Source organism: Lithobates pipiens, unplaced genomic scaffold (assembly GCF_037356315.1).
Source record: "Lithobates pipiens isolate NorthernLeopardFrog02 unplaced genomic scaffold, aLitPip1_a1.2 Scaffold_18, whole genome shotgun sequence".
In the NCBI taxonomy this organism is placed as follows: domain Eukaryota; kingdom Metazoa; phylum Chordata; class Amphibia; order Anura; family Ranidae; genus Lithobates; species Lithobates pipiens.
This window is the reverse complement of record NW_027507758.1, coordinates 556,348,599-556,369,198: the sequence shown is the minus strand read 5'-3', so window position 1 is coordinate 556,369,198 and position 20,600 is coordinate 556,348,599. Positions and strand designations below refer to the sequence as shown.

General features: G+C 44.2%; 1 protein-coding gene across 7 annotated transcripts in view; it reads right to left on the bottom strand.

The window, feature by feature from the left end:
- LOC143988971 (24-hydroxycholesterol 7-alpha-hydroxylase-like) overlaps nt 1-20,600 on the bottom strand; it is a 160,710-nt gene that overhangs the window by 112,453 nt on the left and 27,657 nt on the right. For 5 of the 7 annotated variants that reach the window (XM_077488936.1, XM_077488935.1, XM_077488933.1 and 2 more), the window contains exon 2: nt 11,234-11,369. In XM_077488936.1, the coding sequence (XP_077345062.1) occupies nt 11,234-11,369 (136 nt within the window). Of the gene's footprint in view, nt 1-11,233; nt 11,370-17,364; nt 17,433-20,600 lie in introns of those variants that run through there. The other 2 variants (XM_077488937.1, XM_077488939.1) reach the window with 2 other exon arrangements.

Here is a 20,600-nt window from a genome sequence, read left to right as displayed (position 1 = left end):
GGGGGCATGGTCGGAAAGGACACGAGTGCTGTATCCTTTCCGACCATGCCCGCTACTGGACCGTGATCCCAAGAAATTCTTTAAGTATGTAAACAGTAAAAAAGGAAGGAGAGACCATATTGGCCCCATAAAGAATGAAGGATACGGTTACAAAGGATGGGGAGATGGCATTGAATTTATTCTTCTCCTCAGACTTCACAAGGGAATCGGGAGGCTTCATTAACCAAAACTGTAGTGTTTATCCTCATGACACATCACAGGAAGCACCTCCATGGTTAACAGAGGACACAATTAAAATTAGACTTAGGAAACTTAACATTAATAAATCACCGGGACAAGATGGCTTGCACCCGAGGAATTCAATCAAGTAATTGCCAGACCATTGTTCCTAATTTGTACTGACAGCCTACTGACTAGAATAGTACCAGCTGATTGGAGCAAAGCCAATGTAGCATCAATATTTAAAAAGGGCCCAAAATACATGCCTGGGAATTACAGACCAGTTAGCCTAACATCAATAGTATGCAAGCTCTTGGAGAGATGGTAAGGGACTATATACATGATTTTAGTAATGAGAACAGTATCATTAGCAGTAATCAGCATGGATTCATGAAGAATCATTCTTGCCAAACCAATCAACCTTCTATGAGGTGGCGAGTTGCCATCCAGGTAAAGGAAGGCCTGTAGACGTGGTGTATCTGGATTTTGCAAAAGCATTTGACAGTTCCCCATAAACATTTACTGTACAAAATAAGGTCCATTTGCATGGACCGTAGGGTGAGTACATGGATTGAAAACTGGCTACAAGGGCGAGTTCAGAGGGTGGTGATTAGGGATGAGCTTCGTGTTCGAGTCAAACATACGTTCGACTCGAACATCGGCTGTTCGCCCGTTCGGTGAATTCCGAACATTATGGGCCGTTCGCGCCAAATTCGTGTGGCGCTCACGGCCCACAATGCACTGCGATGGCGCAGTGCATTGCTGGCTCATGATTGGCCAAGCATGCACTGTGACCCCGCATGCTTGGCCAATCACAGTGCAGCGAGGAGAGCCATGATTGGCCACAGGCTGGATGCCTGTGGCCAATCATAGCTCAGGCTGTGTAGTACACGCCCCACACTATATAAGGCCGCCAGCGAGGCGGTCTTGTGTAGTGTGTTGGCGTCTGAAGCAGTTAGTGGGTGTTCTGTGTACCTTCAACACAGTATACACCGATAGTTATCGGCCGATTTTTCAATCTTGCTCTTCTGTAGTGGTTGTTGTCTGCGTGCCCTGACCGCAGTATACACCGCTATATTCACCTCACCTATATAGCTAGCGATATATCTATCTTTTATAAAAGGAGCTTGCAGTCAGTGTTAGGAGCTTGTGCGTGCTGTCTGCGTGCTCTGTACCCTGTACACACCGCTATATCCACCTACATAGCTCTTCTCTATTTGAGCCATCTGCAGGAGTTATTGGAAGTTGTGTGAGCCTCCAGCACAGCACAGTATACATCTGTATTTACCCTTTATTGCTGGTGTTCTATAATAAAGGCATCTGCAGGAGTTAGTGGGTGTTGTGTGCCTCCAGCACAATATACACCTGTATCTACCCTTTATTGCTGTTCTCTAATAGAGCCATCTGCAGGGCTTAGTGGGTGTTGTGTGCCTCCAGTACAGTATACCCCTTTATCTACCCTTTATTGCTGGTGTTCTATAATAAAGGCATCTGCAGGAGTTAGTGGGTGTTGTGTGCCTCCAGCACAATATACACTACCCAATTGCTGTTTTACCCAACTCCCTTCAGGCCATTACCATGTCTGGAAGGCCAGCAAGGAGAGGCAGACAGGCGCGAGCCGATAAAAGAGGGCAAGCAGGCTCTGTGTCTAGAGACAACAGTGCTGGTCGTGGAAGCGGTGCATCGTCATCAGCACATGGCCATGGGACACGCTTGTCCTTTTCGGCAGCTGGACATGTTGAGCCGCAACATGCCAACGACTTGGTAGAGTGGATGACCAAGCCCTCTTTATCCTCCTCATCCTCTCTCACCCAGTCTCAGGGTACTAGCAAAGCAGCTGCCAACGCATCGTCTTCCCTCGTCTCAATGTCATCATCAGTGACTCCTTCCCTAGACCCACCACGTCCTCCTGAGGAGTCTCCTGAACTCTTTTAGCACAGTGTTGGGTACATGCTCCAGGAGGATGCCCAGTGTTTTGTGGGCTCTGATGATGACACTCAGCTAGAGGAAGGCAGTAGCATGAATGCAGAGAGAGGGGATGCTCAAGAAGGACAGCAACCTGGCAGTCATGTTCCACAAGCTGCAGCATACTGCCAGGTTTGCTACAGCGATGAAGAGGGAGGGGATGACAAGGGCACTGACTCCACGTGGGTGCCTGCAGGAGGGAGGAGGAGGAGGAGGCACATGTCCAACGAGGCAGGATGCCCTCCGGGGGCCAGCTTAGGGGCAGCACACCGACTGAATCACACCGCAGAGCTCCGCCTGTGCAGGGCGCTGCCTCTGCGCGTTATTCTAAAAGTTCTTTGGTGTGGGCCTTTTTTGAGACGAGTGCATCAGATCGCACCGCTGCTATTTGCAACATATGTCTCAAGCGTATCTCGCGTGGCTAAAACATCAGCCGCTTGGGCACCACATGCTTGACCAGACATATGTTGACCTGCCATGCAGCTCGTTGGCAAGCGTACCTCAAAGACCCACACCAAAGAACAAAGCGGACCTCTCCTTGCTCCTCATCAGCTGGCATCTCCAACCCCACTAGACCTTCAGTCCTCTCTGAAACCTGCTCTGAGAGGAATGAAGGTGTAGAATTAGGTGTGTCACAGCCAAGTGCTTCCGGGCACTCTGCTAGCAGTACACCCACGTCCGATTATAGCAGGCAAATGTCCCTGCCCCAGCTGCTGGACCGGCGAAAGAAGTTCACTCCCAGCCATCCACATGCCCAGCGGTTGAATGCTAGCTTGGCTAAATTGCTAGCACTTCAACTGCTGCCTTTTCAGTTGGTAGACTCTGCCCCCTTCCGTGAGTTTGTACAATGTGCGGTTCCTCAGTGGCAGGTCCCCAAACGCCACTTTTTCTCACGGAAGGCGATTCCGGCTCTCTACCGGCATGTGGAAGGCAATGTCCTTGCCTCGCTGGACAGGGCGGTCAGCGGTAAGGTGCATATTTGTCAGACTTGGACACCTTTCCCACCGAAAATCCTCTGGCTTACTGGGTCTTGAGGATGGATCACTGGCCAGAGCTTGCACAGTATGCAATAGAGCTACTGGCCTGTCCTGCATCCAGCGTTCTTTCGGAACGCACCTTCAGTGCTGCTGGTGGCTTTGTTACCGATCACAGGGTGCGCCTGTCCACCGAATCAGTTGATCAACTGACCTTCATCAAGATGAATCAGTCTTGGATAACCCACAGCTACCAAGCACCTGAAGCTGATGTAACCGAATAATTTTTTTTGAAATATCACATCCCTTCAAGACTGCCTATGCTGATGCTGAGTGACTGTCCTGTTATGTTGATTGTCTATCCTCTTCCTCCTCCGCTGATATGTTGGAAGAACATTTCTGGTTCTGGGTGATGCCATCAGCCCAATTTTTCTGCCCCTGTTTAACAGGGGCGTTTAATTACAATTTTTGATGCAATGCTTTGCAGCAGGGCTAATTCCTGCAATAAAACTAGAGTATATGGGAGAGGTTGCAGTGTCGTGGCACCAGCACCAGTGCCTAAGGCCCAATTTTTCTGCCCCTGTTTAACTGGGGCGTTTAATTACAATTTTTGATGCAATGCTTTGCAGCAGGGCTAATTCCTGCAATAAAACTAGAGTATATGGGAGAGGTTGCAGTGTGGTGGCACCAGCACCAGTGCCTAAGGCCCAATTTTTCTGCCCCTGTTTAACAGGGGCATTTAATTACAATTTTTGATATAATATTTCACAGGAGGGCCCGTTCCTGTGCCCACCCAGAGTAACTGTGAGGACTTATAGTGTTGTGGCACCAGCACCACAACCACCAAAGGTCAATTTTTCTACCACTGTTCAACAATGGCATGTAATTACAATTCTTGATTTAATCGTTTACAGCAGGGCGCTCCAGCGCCCACCAAGAGTCACTTTGAGGGCTTACAATGTTGTGGCAAAACCAACACCTTGTTCCGCCATTTCTGCAGAGCATATAGGGCAGGCCCCTACTTTCAAACATCCAACTTACAAACATCTCCTACTTGCAAACGGAAGGAGACAACAGCAAGTGAGATGAAAAAAGATGGACGACAAAACAAATTATACAGGGGTGATAACCCTTCCCTATGTTTTCCAAAAAGCTTAAGAATAGTTTTTTTGACTGGAGCTACACTTTAAAAATGTACCAGTTGAAAATTACAAACAGATTCAACTTAACACAACAAACCTACACAGTCCCTGTCTTGTTTGCCTGTATACTGCTGTTCTGAGTATATAGGGCTTGGGGGCCACACGCATTTCCTTTTTTTAATATTGGTACGGGGTTCCCCTTAATATGCGTACAAGACCCAAAGGGGCTGGTAATGGGCAGGGAGGGCTACCCATGCCATTTTTCTCAATGATTTTCAACCATATTGCAGGAACCAGATATAACATTAAAACCGCAAGCAGTTTTAAATGATGTTATTTCCGTTTAATGTCATTTTGTGCAGGGACTGTTCTAAACACGGGAAACACGTGTCACTTCACAGGCATACTACAGACACCCCCCAGGCACCATATTTAAATGAATATTTCACTTTTTTTTTTCACTTTAATCGTCATTAAAATCAGTGCTCCCGCCAAAACGGCCATTTTAAAAAACATTTTAGGCATTGACCCATGTCCCCAAACCCTTTTTAGGACAGTATCTTGCATATTAGCCATTAAAATTAGCACTTTTAATTTCGAACGCTCGAGTCCCATAGACTTCAATGGGGTTCTAAAGTTCGTACGAATTTGGGGTCTGTTCGAAAGTTCTGGTGCGAACCGAACCGGGGGGTGTTCGGCTCATCCCTAGTGGTGATAAATGGGGAGTACTCGTGAATGGTCAGGGGTGGGTAGTAGGGATTTAATTTGTTCATAAACGACCTGGAGGATGGGGTAAACAGTTCAATCTCTGTATTTGCATAGAATGCATTAAGGTGAAAAACCTTGAGACTTTACAACCCTTTTAAAATATATGTGAAGTGGGGTACCAAGGCTGTATATCTGGTATAGCTTTCAGCTATACCTTATGCTTTACCGCCTATATTGAGGGCCCTCAATATAGGCGGTAAAGCATAAGGTATGCCCTCATTAAACTGTAGATGTCTTGGGTATGTCTTCCTCTAGCCATGATCTACCCTTTAAGCATCTTATTGGTGGTGTGGTCTGCTATTCTACTATATCTATATACCTCACTTAAATAGGGGGTTCTCCATTTTGAATCCTTGGGTTACCTTGTGTGTCCCTAAACCTACCCTTAGCCTGTATGCATGTGGACATTCAATTTCTGGATTCTGAGCCCAACTGTCACATACCTTGTGGCAGAGCCTGACTTGCAGAGGGAGACCTCTCGTACAGCCCTGGCTCAAGGGCCAATGGGGTTGCAACAGTGGCCGCGAGAGCATGGCGAGGTAAGAGTGCCTTGCAAGATCTTCCGTTGGCCACAGAGATGTGTTGTAGGTGCGTCACCAGAGCTGGGCTACACGGCTGAAGCAGCAGATGACAACAGGAACAGCAGATGCAGACAGACAGCAGATGTAGGACCAGCATCACCAGGCACTATGCAGAGCAGGACAGATGGATTACTGGATGCAAAGTCAAACAAGCCAGGTCAGCAATGGATGATCAGAGAAAGGCATAAACAGCAGGCTGAGAATGGTCAATGTTTAGGCAGAGGTTGGCAATGGGATATCAGGTAGATGAAGATATAACAAAGTCTTTAAGGCAAGCCAAGGTCAGGACAGGTGGAGAGCAATCATGGTCAGGATAAGCATGGTCAAACACAGGAATCAAGCAGAGATCACAGGAACAGGTATACGGGTAAAGCTGCAGATCAGACAGCAAAGCAATAGTACAGCTGCTGCCCTTATATAGGCCATTTGGCGCCAGCATTATTGGCGAATGTGCGCGCATACGCATTCGCCTGTTCACAATGTTTTTGCGCAAGCGCATAGGCGTTTACCTATATCCGGCAAGACGCGCACCTGTCGGAGCACATCTGCGCATGCGTATTCACCCTTGAATCGGAACTTCAGCTGTGCTATGGCAAGCACGTCCCTGACAACAGCCTTGGTACCTCTATATTTTAAGTCATACCTGTTTGCTGAATACATTGTATATTTACTTATTGAAGTTTTTTATCTATTCAGCATAAATAAATAAGCTCCTGAGGAAGCAAGTCATTGCAAAACATGTTGAGCTCAAACACATCCTGCTGACCTATTCCAATTCTGCTGGAGATTGATATAGGATTCTGGCTTACCAGCTGGCCCTTGTCCAGCTTATAGAATTGGGTTGGTCATACGCTAATCACAGTAGCCTGACAAACTACGTATTTTATGTATTTTTATGGATATACAGTGGGGCAAAAAAGTATTTAGTCAGCCTCCAATTGTGCAAGTTCTCCCACTTAACCACTTCCCGACCAGCGCACGACGATGTACGTCGACAGAATGGCACGGGCAGGCATATTGGCGTACATGTACGTCCAATATTCGTTGCCGCCGTGCCATCGGGAGCGCGCCGCCGGCGGCGCGCTCCCGCGCTGGTCGGGACCCCCGTGAGTCCGGTCGCGGGACCCGCGGACTCGATCGCCGCGGGCATCCCCGCGATCGTCTCACGGAGCGGCCGAATGGAGGAAATGCTGTATAAACAACATTTTTCCATTCTGCCTAGCAACTAGTGACGCTGATCTCTGCTCCATGTGATTGGAGCAGAGATCAGTGTACACTAAATGAAAGCCCAACCCCCCCACAGTTAGTAACACACCCCTAGGAACACTTAACCCCTACACTGCCACCCACTGGTTAACCCTTTCACTGCCAGTGTCATTTACACAGGAATCACTGCATTTATATAGCAGTGATTACTGTATAAATGACAATGGTCCCAAAAATGTGTCAAAAATGTCCGATGGGTCCCCCACAATGTCGCAGTCACAATAACAATCGCAGATCGCCGCCATTACTAGTAAAAAAAAAAAATAATAAAAAATTATTAATAAAAATGCTATAAAACTATCCCTATTTTGTAAACGCTATAACTTTTGCGCAAACCAATCAATAATCGCTTATTGCGATTTTTTTTACCAAAAATATGTAGAAGAATACGTATCGGCCTAAACTGAGGGAAAAAAATGTTTTTTTATATATTTTTGGGGGATATTTATTATTACAAAAAGTAAAAAATAATGCGTTTTTTTCAAAATTATCGCTCTATTTTTGTTTATAGCGCAAAAAATAAAAACCGCAGGGGTGATCAAATACCACCAAAAGAAAGCTCTATTTGTGGGAAAAAAAGGACGTTAATTTTGTTTGGGAGCCACGTCGCACGACCGCGCAATTGTCAGTTAAAGCGATGCAGTGCCGAATCGCAAAAAGTGGTCTGGTCTTTGACCAGCAAATTGGTCCGGTCTGAAAGTGGTTAAATAGATGAGAGAGGCCGGTAATTGTCATCATAGGTATACCTCAACTATGAGAGACAAAATGTGGGAATCACACTGTCTGATTTTTGAAAGAATTTATTTGCAAATTATGGTGGAAAGTAAGTATTTGGTCACCTACAAACAAGCACGATTTCTGGCTCTCACAGACCAGTATCTTCATCTTTAAGAGGCTCCTCTGTCCTCCACTCATTACCTGTACTAATGGAATCCGTTTTAACTTGTTATCAGTATAAAAGACACCTGCGCACAACCTCAAACAGTCACACTCCAAACTCCACTATGGTGAAGACCAAATAGCTGTCAAAGGACACCAGAAACAAAAAATTGTAGACCTGCATCAGGCTGGGAAGACTGAATCTGCAATAGGCAAGCAGCTTGGTGTTAAGAAATCAACTGTGGGAGCAATAATTAGAAAATGGAAGACATACAAGACCACTGATAATCTCCCTTGATCTGGGGCTCCGCACAAGATCTCACCCCATGGGGTCAAAATGACCACAAGAATGGTGAGCAAAAATCCCAGAACCACATGGGGGAACCTAGTGAATGACCTGCAGAGAGCTGGGATCAACGTAAAGGCTACCATCAGTAACACACTATGCCGCCAGGGACTCAGATCCTGCAGTGCCAGACGTGTCCCCCTGCTTAAGCCAGTACAAGTCCGGGCCCATCTGAGGTTTGCTAGAGAGCATTTGGATGATCCAGAAGAGGATTGAGAGAATGTCATATGGCCAGATGAAACCAAAGTAGAACTCTTTGGGAAAAACACAACTCATCGTGTTTGGAGGAGAGAGAATGCTGAGTTGCAACCAAAGAACACCATACCTACCGTGAAGCATGGGGGTGGCAACATCATGCTTTGGGGCTGTTTTTCTGCAAAAGGAACAGAAAGAAGCATTTCAAGGTCCTGGAGTGGCCTAGTCAGTCTCCAGATCTCAACCCCATAGAAAACCTTTGGAGGGAGTTGAAAGTCCGTGTTGCCCAGCGACAGCCCCAAAAACATCACTGCTCTAGAGGAGATCTGCATGGGGAAATGGGCCAACATACCAGCAACAGTGTGTGACAACCTTGTGAAGACTTACAGAAAACGTTTGACCTCTGTCATTGCCAACAAAGGATATATAAAAGTATTGAGATTAACTTTTGATATTGACAAAATACTTATTTTCCACCATAATTTGCAAATAAATGCTTTCCAAATCAGACAATGTGATTGTCTGGATTTGTTTCCACATTTTGTCTCTCATAGTTGAGGTATACTTATGATGACAATTACAGGCCTCTCTCATCTTTTTAGGTGGTAGAACCTGCACAATTGGCGGCTGACTAAATACTTTTTGCCCCACTGTATATATGTCCTTATTTTGGAATAAATAACCTTTTTTGTGACCTGTATGTTATATCCAATACCTGTATATGCATAGCTGTGGATCCTGCCTGTGTAATCTTGTCTGATGATCTACCTATGAGATTGGTCTGATCTTGGGTTCTTGTGTTTGTTGGACACTTGCATAAACTTTTGCCTGTGATGCAACTTTGACCAAACCCTGTCTGCCTTAACCAAATCTTTGCTCTCTATCGGTTAGCCCCTGTACACACGGTCGGACATTCTGCCAACCAAATCTTGTCCGTCGGATCTTGTCCGAAACTGTTGCATACACACGGTCGGACTAAGTCGTCGAAAAATCCGATCATTCAGAACGTGATGACGTAATTTCGTTACGATGGGACTATGCTCAGGCTAGTAGCCAATAGCTTTGATGTAGGAATTTGATCTGAGCATGCGTGGCACTTGGTCCGATCAAAATTCTCTACACATGATCGGAGTATGTCCGATCGAACCAGTTGGTCGGAAAATATTTCCAACAAGTTGGAAAATTGGGTCCGACGGATATTCCGACGGAATCAGTCCGATGCATACCACACACAGTCGGATTATCCGACAACACGGTCCGATAGGACACATTCCGGCGGATTCTCCGACCGTGTGTACAAGGGCTTAGAAGTGGCCTGTCTGTGGAGGCCCTAGAGTTCTCCAATCAGCAGGGAGCATGACATTTGCTGATTGCAAGGCTATAGATCTGACTCAGTAGAAGGACATCTACAGAGAGACAACTGGTTCCACACAGAGAACAAGGGCCCTTATCTACAGTATGCTGGTGGGTACAAGCTTTTGCAATTTTTTTGCAAATTCTTTATCTATCATCCAGCATTCATAAAGAAAATTGAACATACAGTAGAGAGCCAAGTTTACATAGTAACGCAGGAACATTCAAAAACACTGCATACACCGCATAAATCAAAGAGTCTCTTAGGCTGCTTTCACACTGGGACGGTATTCAGGCGTTACAGCGCTAAAAATAGCGCCTGTGTAGCGCCTGAAAAAAACCGGCCCCTTTCACTCCAGTGTGAGGGCTTTCACACTGGAGCGATGCGCTGGCAGGACGGTGAAAAAAGTCCTGCTAGCCGCATCTTTGGAGCGGTGAAGGAGCGGTGTATTCACCGCTCCTAAACCGCTCCTACCCATTGAAATCAATGGGACACCGCGGCAATACCAATGTGGGCGGGTTTAACCCTTTTTCGGCCGCTAGCAGGGGTTAAAACCACCCCGCTAGCGCCCGCAGACCGCCGCTAAAACGACGGTAAAGCGCCGCTAAAAATAGCGGCACTTTACCGCCGACGCCGCTCCCGCCCCAGTGTGAAAGCAGCCTAACTATTTAAAAGGTTGTGATGTATAATTAATACCAGGTTGGATACTACTGAATTATTCTTATTGTACCTGTCACCTTTATAAAGAGTGGAATTGGATCCGTCTACAGTTAGCACCCAATGGGGTAGACAGATCAAAGGACAATATACAAACATATTTCACTGCAAGATCTTGCACCGTATGATGGTTTACTATTTTACTTATAAATTTACGGTTGTTTGTCATTAAATAACGTTAACCATAACATATTTACTGTAACTAAGAATGTTCACACTTCTTGGATTTCTCTTTATAAAGCTAATAAAAATGTAAAGTTCAAAAACAAAAACACTGCATACAGTGCATACATCATAAAGTTCAGAGAGAACCAACCATCTAGATACAACTACAGTATGGACAATCTAAAAGACTTCCTGCAACATAAGCATATTGGCAAACCCTCACCACTCTCATACGGAAAAGTATGAATGCTGAGGATAAATAGTTTTGTCCCCCATACCATGTAAGTACATGGTGTATTATATATATATATATATATATATATATATATATATATATATATATATATATATATATATATATAGGAAATGGGATAAGGGGGGCAGGATCAGAAAAAGGGTTGGTAAAGGGTGAGTGTAGTATGCTAGAGGAGGGGTGGAGAGGCCTGTTACTTCAATAGGCGCAGGAGCTAAAGAGGGCCTTACCCTCATCTGAGAAGAGGAACAAACTGATGCCATTGACCCAAGACTGTAGTCTGTCCTCACAGGTCCCAATGCTTTGCACACCTTTTGTTTATGCACCTAGATTTTTCTCTGGAATAGGATGGTATACCCCAAAAAGAAAAAAGGTATAAAGAATATTGAGGCATTTTGTCTGTTTTTACCTGTGTGCTGGACAGGTTTCTGCACAGCCTGTGGAAAGTTCACTTGCTTGGATTTGAAGAAGGCAGACATTCCTTCGTCTCCGCTGACAAAGGTCAATCTGTTGCCTGCAGCCAATACAGTAAAGACTGGTCCATGCTGAAAGACATTGTGGAGATGATTCATGAAATGTGTGATACGCTTATTGGTGATCATAAAAAAGAACCTAACAGCATACTACTATATCAGACTGCATGAATTAGGCAATATGCCTCCTCTGCATGTAGTAAACTTATCCTACCACTTGAACCTTTTCTTGATTTAAAAACTGATTAGCAGCTTGAAGTGTTTGTTCTCCTTGCACTGACTAGGACATGCCAATGAGTGGTCTACTTTCCTATCCTCTGATGGGTTTTTGTATCTTCATGAATGTCAGATACTAAAGCATCTGTACATTTAGGAATCTTTGGTTGGATTCTGGACAGAGGGTGATTCTTATAAGCATCTATATTGGAAGGGATTTCCGTTGATTCAGAATCATTTGGGGTTAGGGTTGGACTTTATGTTCGAGTGAAACATGAGTTTGACTCGAACATTGGTTGTTCGCCAGTTGTTCGCCGAATAGCGAACAATTATGGGTGCTCACGGCAAATTCAAAAAGCCGTGGAAAACACCCTTTAAAAGTCTATGGGAGAAATCAAAAGTGCTAATTTTAAAGGCTTATATGCATGGTATTGTCATAAAAAAAGTGTTTGGGGACCTGGGTCCTGCCCCAGGGAACATGGATCAATGCAAAAAAAAAGTTTTTAAAACTGCCTTTTTTTCTGGAGCAGTGATTTTAATAATGCTTAAAGTGAAACAATAAACATGTAATATTCCTTTAAATTTTGCACCTGGGGGGTGTCTATAGTATGCCTGTAAAGGGGCACATGTTTCCCGTGTTAAGAAACAAAATTACATTTCTAAAGGAAAAAAAGTAATTTAAAACTACTCGCAGCTATAATGAATTGTCGGTCCGACAATACACATAAAAGTTCATTGATAAAAACAGCATGGAATTTCCCCACAGGGGAACCTCGACCAAAAAAAAAAAAAATGCGTGGGGGTCCCCTTAAATTCCATACCAGGCCCCTCAGGTCTACATGGTGGAAGACTCCCACTGAGGTGGATAGTGCGGACGGAGCCGGAGCAAGATGCGGGACGAGAAGAGCGGAGGAAGAAGATGAAGAAGAAGATGGAAGAAGAAGAACATTGAAGGAAGACCAGAAGAAAGAAGATGGAAGAAGAAGCGAAAAGAGGAAGAACTTAATAAAAAGGACTTGTCAAAAACTGTCTTTTGTTTTGTTTTTTTGTTTTTGACACTTTTTTGTGAAATGGTAGCGGTACATTTGTACCCCAATACCAATTCACATGGGGGGGGCGGGATCTGGGGGTCCCCTTGTTAAAGGGGGCTTCCGGATTCCGATAAGCCCCCCACCCGCAGACCCCACAACCACCGGGCAAGGATTGTGGGGATGAGGCCCTTCTCCCCATCAACATGGGGACAAGGTACTTTGGGGGGCTACCCCAAAGCCCCCTCCCAATGTTGAGGGCATGTGGCCTGGTACGGTTCAGAAGGGGGGGCTCTCTCTTGTCCCCCCTCTATTCCTGCGGCCTGCCAGGTTGCGTGCTCGGATAAGGGTCTAGTATGGATTTTTGAGGAGACCCCACGCCATATTTTTTTTTTTTACATTTTGGCGCGGTGTTCACCTTAAATTCCATACCAGACCTGAAGGGCCTGGTATGGAATCTAGGGGGACCCTCACACATTTTTTTTTTAATTTTGGTTCGGGATTCACCTGTGGGGAAATTCCATGCCATTTTTATCAATTAACTTTTATGTGTATTTGTCGGACCGACAATTCATTATAGCTGCGAGTAGTTTTAAATGACTTTTTTTCCTTTAGAAATTTCATTATGCTGTCAGACTGTTCTAAACACGGGGAAACATGCTCCCCTTTACAGGCATACTATAGACAACCCCCAGGTATGAAATTTAAAGGAAAATTATACTTTTATTGTTTCACTTTAAGCATTATTAAAATCACTGCTCCCGAAAAAACGTCAGTTTTTAAAACTTTTTTTGCATTGATACATGTCCCCTGGGGCAGGACCCAGGTCCCCAAACACTTTTTATGAACATACCATGCATATAAGCCTTTAAAATTAGCACTTTTGATTATTCATGTTCATGTCTCATAGACCCATAAACGGTGTTCACGTGTTCAAACAAATTATTTGCCTGTTCGCATGTTCTGGATGCAAACCAAACAGGGGGGTGTTTGGCTCATCCCTATTTGGGGTACCTTATCTAGTATTTACCATCAATGCTCCCCCTCCTTTTCCATCTCCAGTAGCTGAATACCTTTTCAGTGGAAAAGGTGAACCAATGGGTTACATCCTAGTATAACGCAATCAAGGTAAATATTTCACACAAAGACAGGCTAGTTTCTGTCTCGATGGTTTAGGTTACTCAATAATTTTTTATGTTTTAGGTGTTTATTTCACATCTTTCTCCTATGGTCACATAATGTCCCACAAGCTCAGCTTCTATTGGAACTCTCGTACTCAATTGATTCACCAAGTCCTTGTTTTTGAGCATCTGGTAGGCCTGTCCCCCTAATTCAATATATAGACATATATACGAAAAGTTTTGTGAAATGAAATGAAAATTGTTATGTAATCTATATATTGAAATGAAATATCTGTAAATGTTCATAAATGTTGGTTCTTTTCATCTATAGTATCAACTATATGCAGCACTCCTTAGACTCCTGAGGAAGTGCTTCTGGCGAAACATGTAGAGCAGAAGCGGCTGTATTGTTGCACGAATCGCATGTTTATGTGTTAACTTATTACATTTAAAATTTGTTATGAAATAAAAATGGTGAATATATTTTATCTTCTGTGACAAGCTGTGATTCTTCGGCACCTTAAAAATCCCCCTTTTTTGTCTCTAAAAATGTTTCTAAACTGGGATGCGGTGCCTGTTTTGGCCCTTTACTGCCCAACTCTATGATGTCATCAAGGGCTAGTCTACTAGCTGACAAAGCGATGCTTCGGGATCAGCCATTTCTATATACATGTTCCAAACTTTCATGGGAACATTTCCTACGGAAATACGTCTTTATTAGACACCCAAAATGATCTTGTTAAAGCTGGAAAAGTGGGGGGAAAAGAACCATAACCCGAATGTCAAAAGGAAGTTGTTTGCCCATGCCAGGCAAATTCATGGCAATCAGGTTTTCCAAACAGATTACTAATATATATATATATATATATATATATATATATATATATATATATATATATATATATATATATATATATATATATATATATGTGTAGCACCACCCTAAAGTGGACCTTCCGCTCATTGGAACCCTCCCCCCCTCCGGCGCCACAATTGGCACCTTTCAGGGGGGAGGGGGGTACAGTACAGGTATCTGCACCCATTTCCGGCGTAGATTCTGCAGAAGCTACGCCCCTTTCCGAAGGTCCCCCGCTGCCTGCTGGGAAACACACAGATCCCAGAGACAGCGGGGACCATCCTTATTGCGCAGCGCGACTCGCACATGCGCAGTAGGGAACCGGGAAATGAAGCCGAAAGGCTCCACTTCCTGATTCCCATACCCAAGATGGCGGCGGCAGCACCCGAGAGGCGATCGAGAGATCGGCTTCGGGTGCCGACATCGCGGGCGCGCTGGACAGGTAAGTGTCATTATTTTAAAAGTCAGCAGCTGCAGTATTTGTAGCTGCTGGCTTTAAAAAAAAAAAAAAAAAACGGCGGACTCCCGCTTTAAGTTGCAGCCCATTCTCTTATTGACTTTAAGATCAACACCATGAAAGAACTGTCAATAGGAGCACCTATCATGGTGTTGGTACCCTTTATATAGGCTTATTTTAGTGTGTACAATAAAACACACATTTTGATTTACGCTGACTCAGAACTAATTAAGGAAATTTGTCTCACAATCGTAAATTTGTCTTAACAATATATATAAGATATATATATATATATATATATATATATATATATATATATATATATATAAATATAAAGAAATTTTTTACAACAAGATATTACTTATGCCTTTATAATAATCTCTTTTGTTGCAATTTCCCTGTGTGGGTGACCAGTTGTCATGCAATTTTTACATGCATCAATAAAAATTTAACAGTGTTGCTCTGCCATATATGTATAATACACAAATAAAACGTGTATAAATGTTGTATAACCCAATAATTATAACATTAATCAAACGCCACAAAACAAATATAATCATGCAGTGTGAATACAGGAATATAGTGCACAAGATAGGAAAAAGTGTTATTTACATAAAAATTTTGTCCAAACAAAAGTCCATTAGGTAGTGATCCAAACAGTGCCAGGTGGCTCTTATTCCAACTTTAATGAATTAACACCCAGTGCTACCCTTCCAGTTCAAACACACATAGCATCTTACCAGAATCTCAGACCTATCAAGGTCATTAACCGCCTTAGTGAGCTTCACCTCTCACTTTAGGTTTGGGCTAGCATTCCATTCTCCAGTCATCCTTTAAGATAGCAATGCTGGGAAGCACCTCACAAGCTCATCCAGGATAGTCTCAGACACATAACAATGAGAAAAGAAGCTCATAGCCAGTGGCGTTGCTAGGTGGGTGCGGGCCGCACCCGCGTGACACCTGCCAGAGGGGTGACACCCGTGGGTAGTGGCACCGCTAACACCGCCCGCTGACCTGTGCCTCGAGGCTCGCACTGCGGCTGTGTCCCTCAGCGGAGCGGAAGGAACCAAGCCTCCCCCCCTCCTCTCTGTTTACATCCACAGAGGAGGAGGAGCCTGAGCTTGAGAGACACACACTGCTGTGTGTATATCTGCTGTTTTGAGGTGAGGTCTGTAAGGGGGTATCTATACTGATGGGGGTTCTGCACTGAGGGGTGTCTGTACTGAGGGGGGGGGGGTTCTATATTGATGGATGGTGGTCTGTACTTAGTGGGGGGTCTGTATGCTGCGGGAGGGGGGTCTGTACTGAAGGGGGACTATAGTTGGTGGGGGGGGGGGGGTGACACAAATTTTTTTTGCATTGGGTGACACCAACCCTAGTGACGCCACTGCTCATAGCGTAACATCCAGTAAAATCAAAGAGGGTTTATTTAAAATCTACTTACAGCAGCGAGGATAAAAACAAGCATTGAAATAGACACAATCCGTCCTACATCCTCCACGGGCATTCTGACGTCATCACTATTTCCTGTGCCTTGCCTGACGTTCTTCCAAGGGGCACTTCCCTGTAGGGTTGAGCTACTGTAATATGGTTAGGCTTTTTAGCAGATTTGAGTTGTGCCAGCCATACACGGTTTGAATTTCAAAAGAATTTTCTTTCGAAAATCGTATCTAAGAATTTTCGTATGAATTTCGCACCACCAGTGGGCTGTAGCAACAGCCTGTTTTCATGCGGAAATCAAATTTGAGGAATCGGACATGTTGGAAATTTTTTTAAAAACGAACGATATTCTAATCAATGATGGGAGAACCATGTGAGAAATGTAATAAGAAAATTTACGGAGAGAAAAGAAGATTCCCGGTCACGAAGATTCTTTTCTGTAGCAACATGCGGTGAAATCGAAGGCTTGGTCGGCCAAATTTCAAAAATCAATGGTGGCATCATCGGATCACCAAAAAAAAAACGAACTTTCTTATTTTGAAAATAAAATTTGTTCGAAATTCGACCATCTGCATCCTCTTCTTCACTCTCTGCTATGTGCACCCCCAAAGACACTACCACCAACAACACTACCACCACATACCTTCCGCTTGAGTCACAGGGCCTGCATTAGTGTGTCAACTTTTACATAGGCATGATTATATATATATATATATATATATATATATTGTAGGGGATAAGAGGGGTGAAGAGCTGGCACAGAGGCAGTCCAGTAAAATGAAAGTTGTTTTTATTCAGCAAAACAGCAAAAAAACATAAGACCAGACAGACTTGTCTTATCACACGGATGTGCACACAGGTACAGCGCACAGTTCATCAACACACAGGTTTAGAGGTAACAGTTCATAGCTCCAAACAGGGCTACAGTCTTTTTGTGGTTTAAGCTCACCCAGCAGGTACACCATCCAGCAATAGACATTTCCACACAGCGTGCTGCTGTGTCTCTCTCTCTCCTACTCAACAACTGCACACTGACACTTTTAGCACACCTGACCATAAGCAGGTCTGAAGGGTAAGTACCTGCCTTCTTCAATTAACCCCCTCTTAACCCTGCCCCAGGCTGACCCTTTACAACAGGCGCACAGTTCATCAGCACACAGGTTTAGAGGTAACAGTTCATAGCTCCAAACAGGGCTACAGTCCTTTAGCTTGAAGGTGACCACAGTAGTAACGGTAAACCGGATGGTGCAGATCGCTATTTATAAGTTTTGTTCATTCCAATTATTTTCTAGCGCAGTATTTTCTTTTTTTTTGTTAAATATATTATTATATCTTTTCATGTGACAACACTGAAGAAATGACACTTTGCTACAATGTAAAGTAGTGAGTGTACAGCTTGTATAACAGTGTAAATTTGCTGTCCCCTCAAAATAACTCAACACAAAGCCGTTAATGTCTAAACCACTGGCAACAAAAGTGAGTACACCCCTAAGTGAAAATGTCCAAATTGGGCCCATTTAGCCATTTTCCCTCCCTGGTGTCATGCAACTCATTAGTGTTACAAGGTCTCAGGTGTGAATGGGGAACAGGTGTGTTCAATTTGGTGTTATCGCTCTCACTCTCTCATACTGGTCACTGGAAGTTCAACATGGCACCTCATGACAAAGAACTCTCTGAGGATATGAAAAAAAGAATTGTTGCTCTACATAAAGATGGCCTAGGCTATAAGAAGATTGCCAAGACCCTGAAACTGAGCTGCAGCATGGTGGCCAAGACCATACAGTGGTTTAACAGGACAGGTTCCACTCAGAACAGGCCTTGAGATGGTTGACCAAAGAAGTTGAGTGCATGTGCTCAGTGTCATAGCCAGAGGTTGTCTTTGGGAAATAAACATAAGAGTGCTGCCAGCATTGCTGCAGAGGTTGAAGGGGTGGGGTGTCAGCCTGTCAGTGCTCAGACCATACTCCGTATACTGCATCAAATTGGTCTGCATGGCTGTCAGCCCAGAAGGAAGCCTCTTCTAAAGATGATGCACAAGAAAGCCCGCAAACAGTTTGCTAAAAACAAGCGGACTAAAGACATGGATTACTGGAACCATGTCCTGTGGTCTGATGAGACCAAGATAAACTTATTTGGTTCAAATGGCGTCAAGCGTGTGTGGTGGCAACCAGGTGAGGAGTACAAAGACAAGTGTGTCTTGCCTACAGTCAAGCATGGTGGAGGGAGTGTCATGGTCTGAGGCTTCATGAGTGCTGCCGGCACTGTCTAGCTACAGTTCATTGAGGGAACCACAAATGCCAACATGTACTGTGACATACTGAAGCAGAGCATGAACCCTTCCCTTTGGAGACTGGGCTGCAGGGCAGTATTCCAACATGATAATGACCCCAAACACACCTCCAAGACAACCACTGCCTTTCTAAAGAAGCTGAGGGTAAAGGTGATGGACTCTCCAGACCTAAACCCTATGGAGCATCTGTGGGCCATCCTCAAACGGAAGGTGGAGGAGCACAAGGTCTCTAACATCCACCAGCTCTGTGATGTCATCATGGAGGAGTGGAAGAGGACTTCAGTGACAACCTGTGAAGCTCTGGTGAACTTCATGCCCAAGAGGGTTAAGGCAGTGCTGGAAAATAATAGTGGCCACCCAAAATATTGACACTTTGGGTCCAATTTTCACTTAGGGGTAAACACACAGCAGTTTAGACATTAATGGCTGTGTGTTGAGTTAGTTTGAGGGGACAGCAAATTTACACTGTTATACAAGCTGTACACTCACTACTTTACATTGTAGCAAAGTGTCATTTCTTCAGTGTTGTCACATGAAAAGATAGAATAAATATTTACAAAAATGTGAGGGGTGTACCCACTTGTATATATACAGTGGTGTGAAAAAGTGTTTGCCCCCTTCCTCATTTCCTGTTCCTTTGCATGTTTGTCACACTTAAGTGTTTCGGAACATCAAACCAATTTAAACAATAGTCAAGGACAACACAAGTAAACACAAAATGCAATTTGTAAATGAAGGTGTTTATTATTAAAGGTGAAAAAAAATCCAAACCATCATGGCCCTGTGTGAAAAAGTGATTGCCCCCCTTGTTAAAACATACTATAACTGTGGTTGTCCACACCTGAGTTCAATTTCTCTAGCCACACCCAGGCCTGATTATTGCCACACCTGTTCACAATCAAGGCATCACTTAAATAGGGGCTGCTTGACACAGTAAGGTCCACCAGAAGATCCTTAAAAGCTACACATCATGCCGAGACCCAAAGAAATTCAGGAACAATTGAGAAAGAAAGTAATTGAGATCTATCAGTCTGGAAAGGGTTATAAAGCCATTTCCAAAGCTTTGGGAATCCAGCGAACCACAGTGAGAGCCATTATCCACAAATGGCGAAGACATGGAACAGTGGTGAACCTTCCCAGGAGTGGCCGGCCGCCCAAAATTACCCCAAGAGCGCAGCGACGACTCATCCAAGAGGTCACAAAAGACCCCACAACAACGTCCAAGGAACTGCAGGCCTCACTTGCCTCAGTTAAGGTCAGCGTTCATGCCTCCACCATCAGGAAAAGACTGGGCAAAAATGGCCTGCATGGCAGAGTTCCAAGGAGAAAACCACTGCTGAGCAAAAAGAACATCAAAGCTCGTCTCAATTTCTCCACAACACATCTTGATGATCCCCAAGACTTTTGGGACAACATTCTGTGGACCGATGAGACAAAAGTGGAACTCTTTGGAAGGTGTGTGTCCAAGTATATCTGGCGTAGAAGGAACACTGCATTTCATAAAAAGAACATTATACCAACAGTAAAATATGGTGGTGGTAGTGTGATGGTCTGGGGCTGTTTTGCTGCTTCAGAACCTGGAAGACTTGCCGTGATAAAAGGAACTATGAATTCTGCTGTCTACCAAGAGATTCTGAAGGAGAATGTCCGACCATCTGTTCGTGTACTCAAGCTGAAACGAACTTGGGTTCTGCAGCAGGACAATGATCCTAAACACACCAGCAAGTCCACCACCGAATGGCTGAAGAAAAACAAAATGAAGACTTTGGAGTGGCCTAGCCAAAGTCCTGACCTGAATCCTATTGAGATGTTGTGGTATGACCTTAAAAAGGCCGTTCATGCTCGAAAACCCTCTAATGTAACTGAATTAGGACAATTCTGCAAAGATGAGTGGG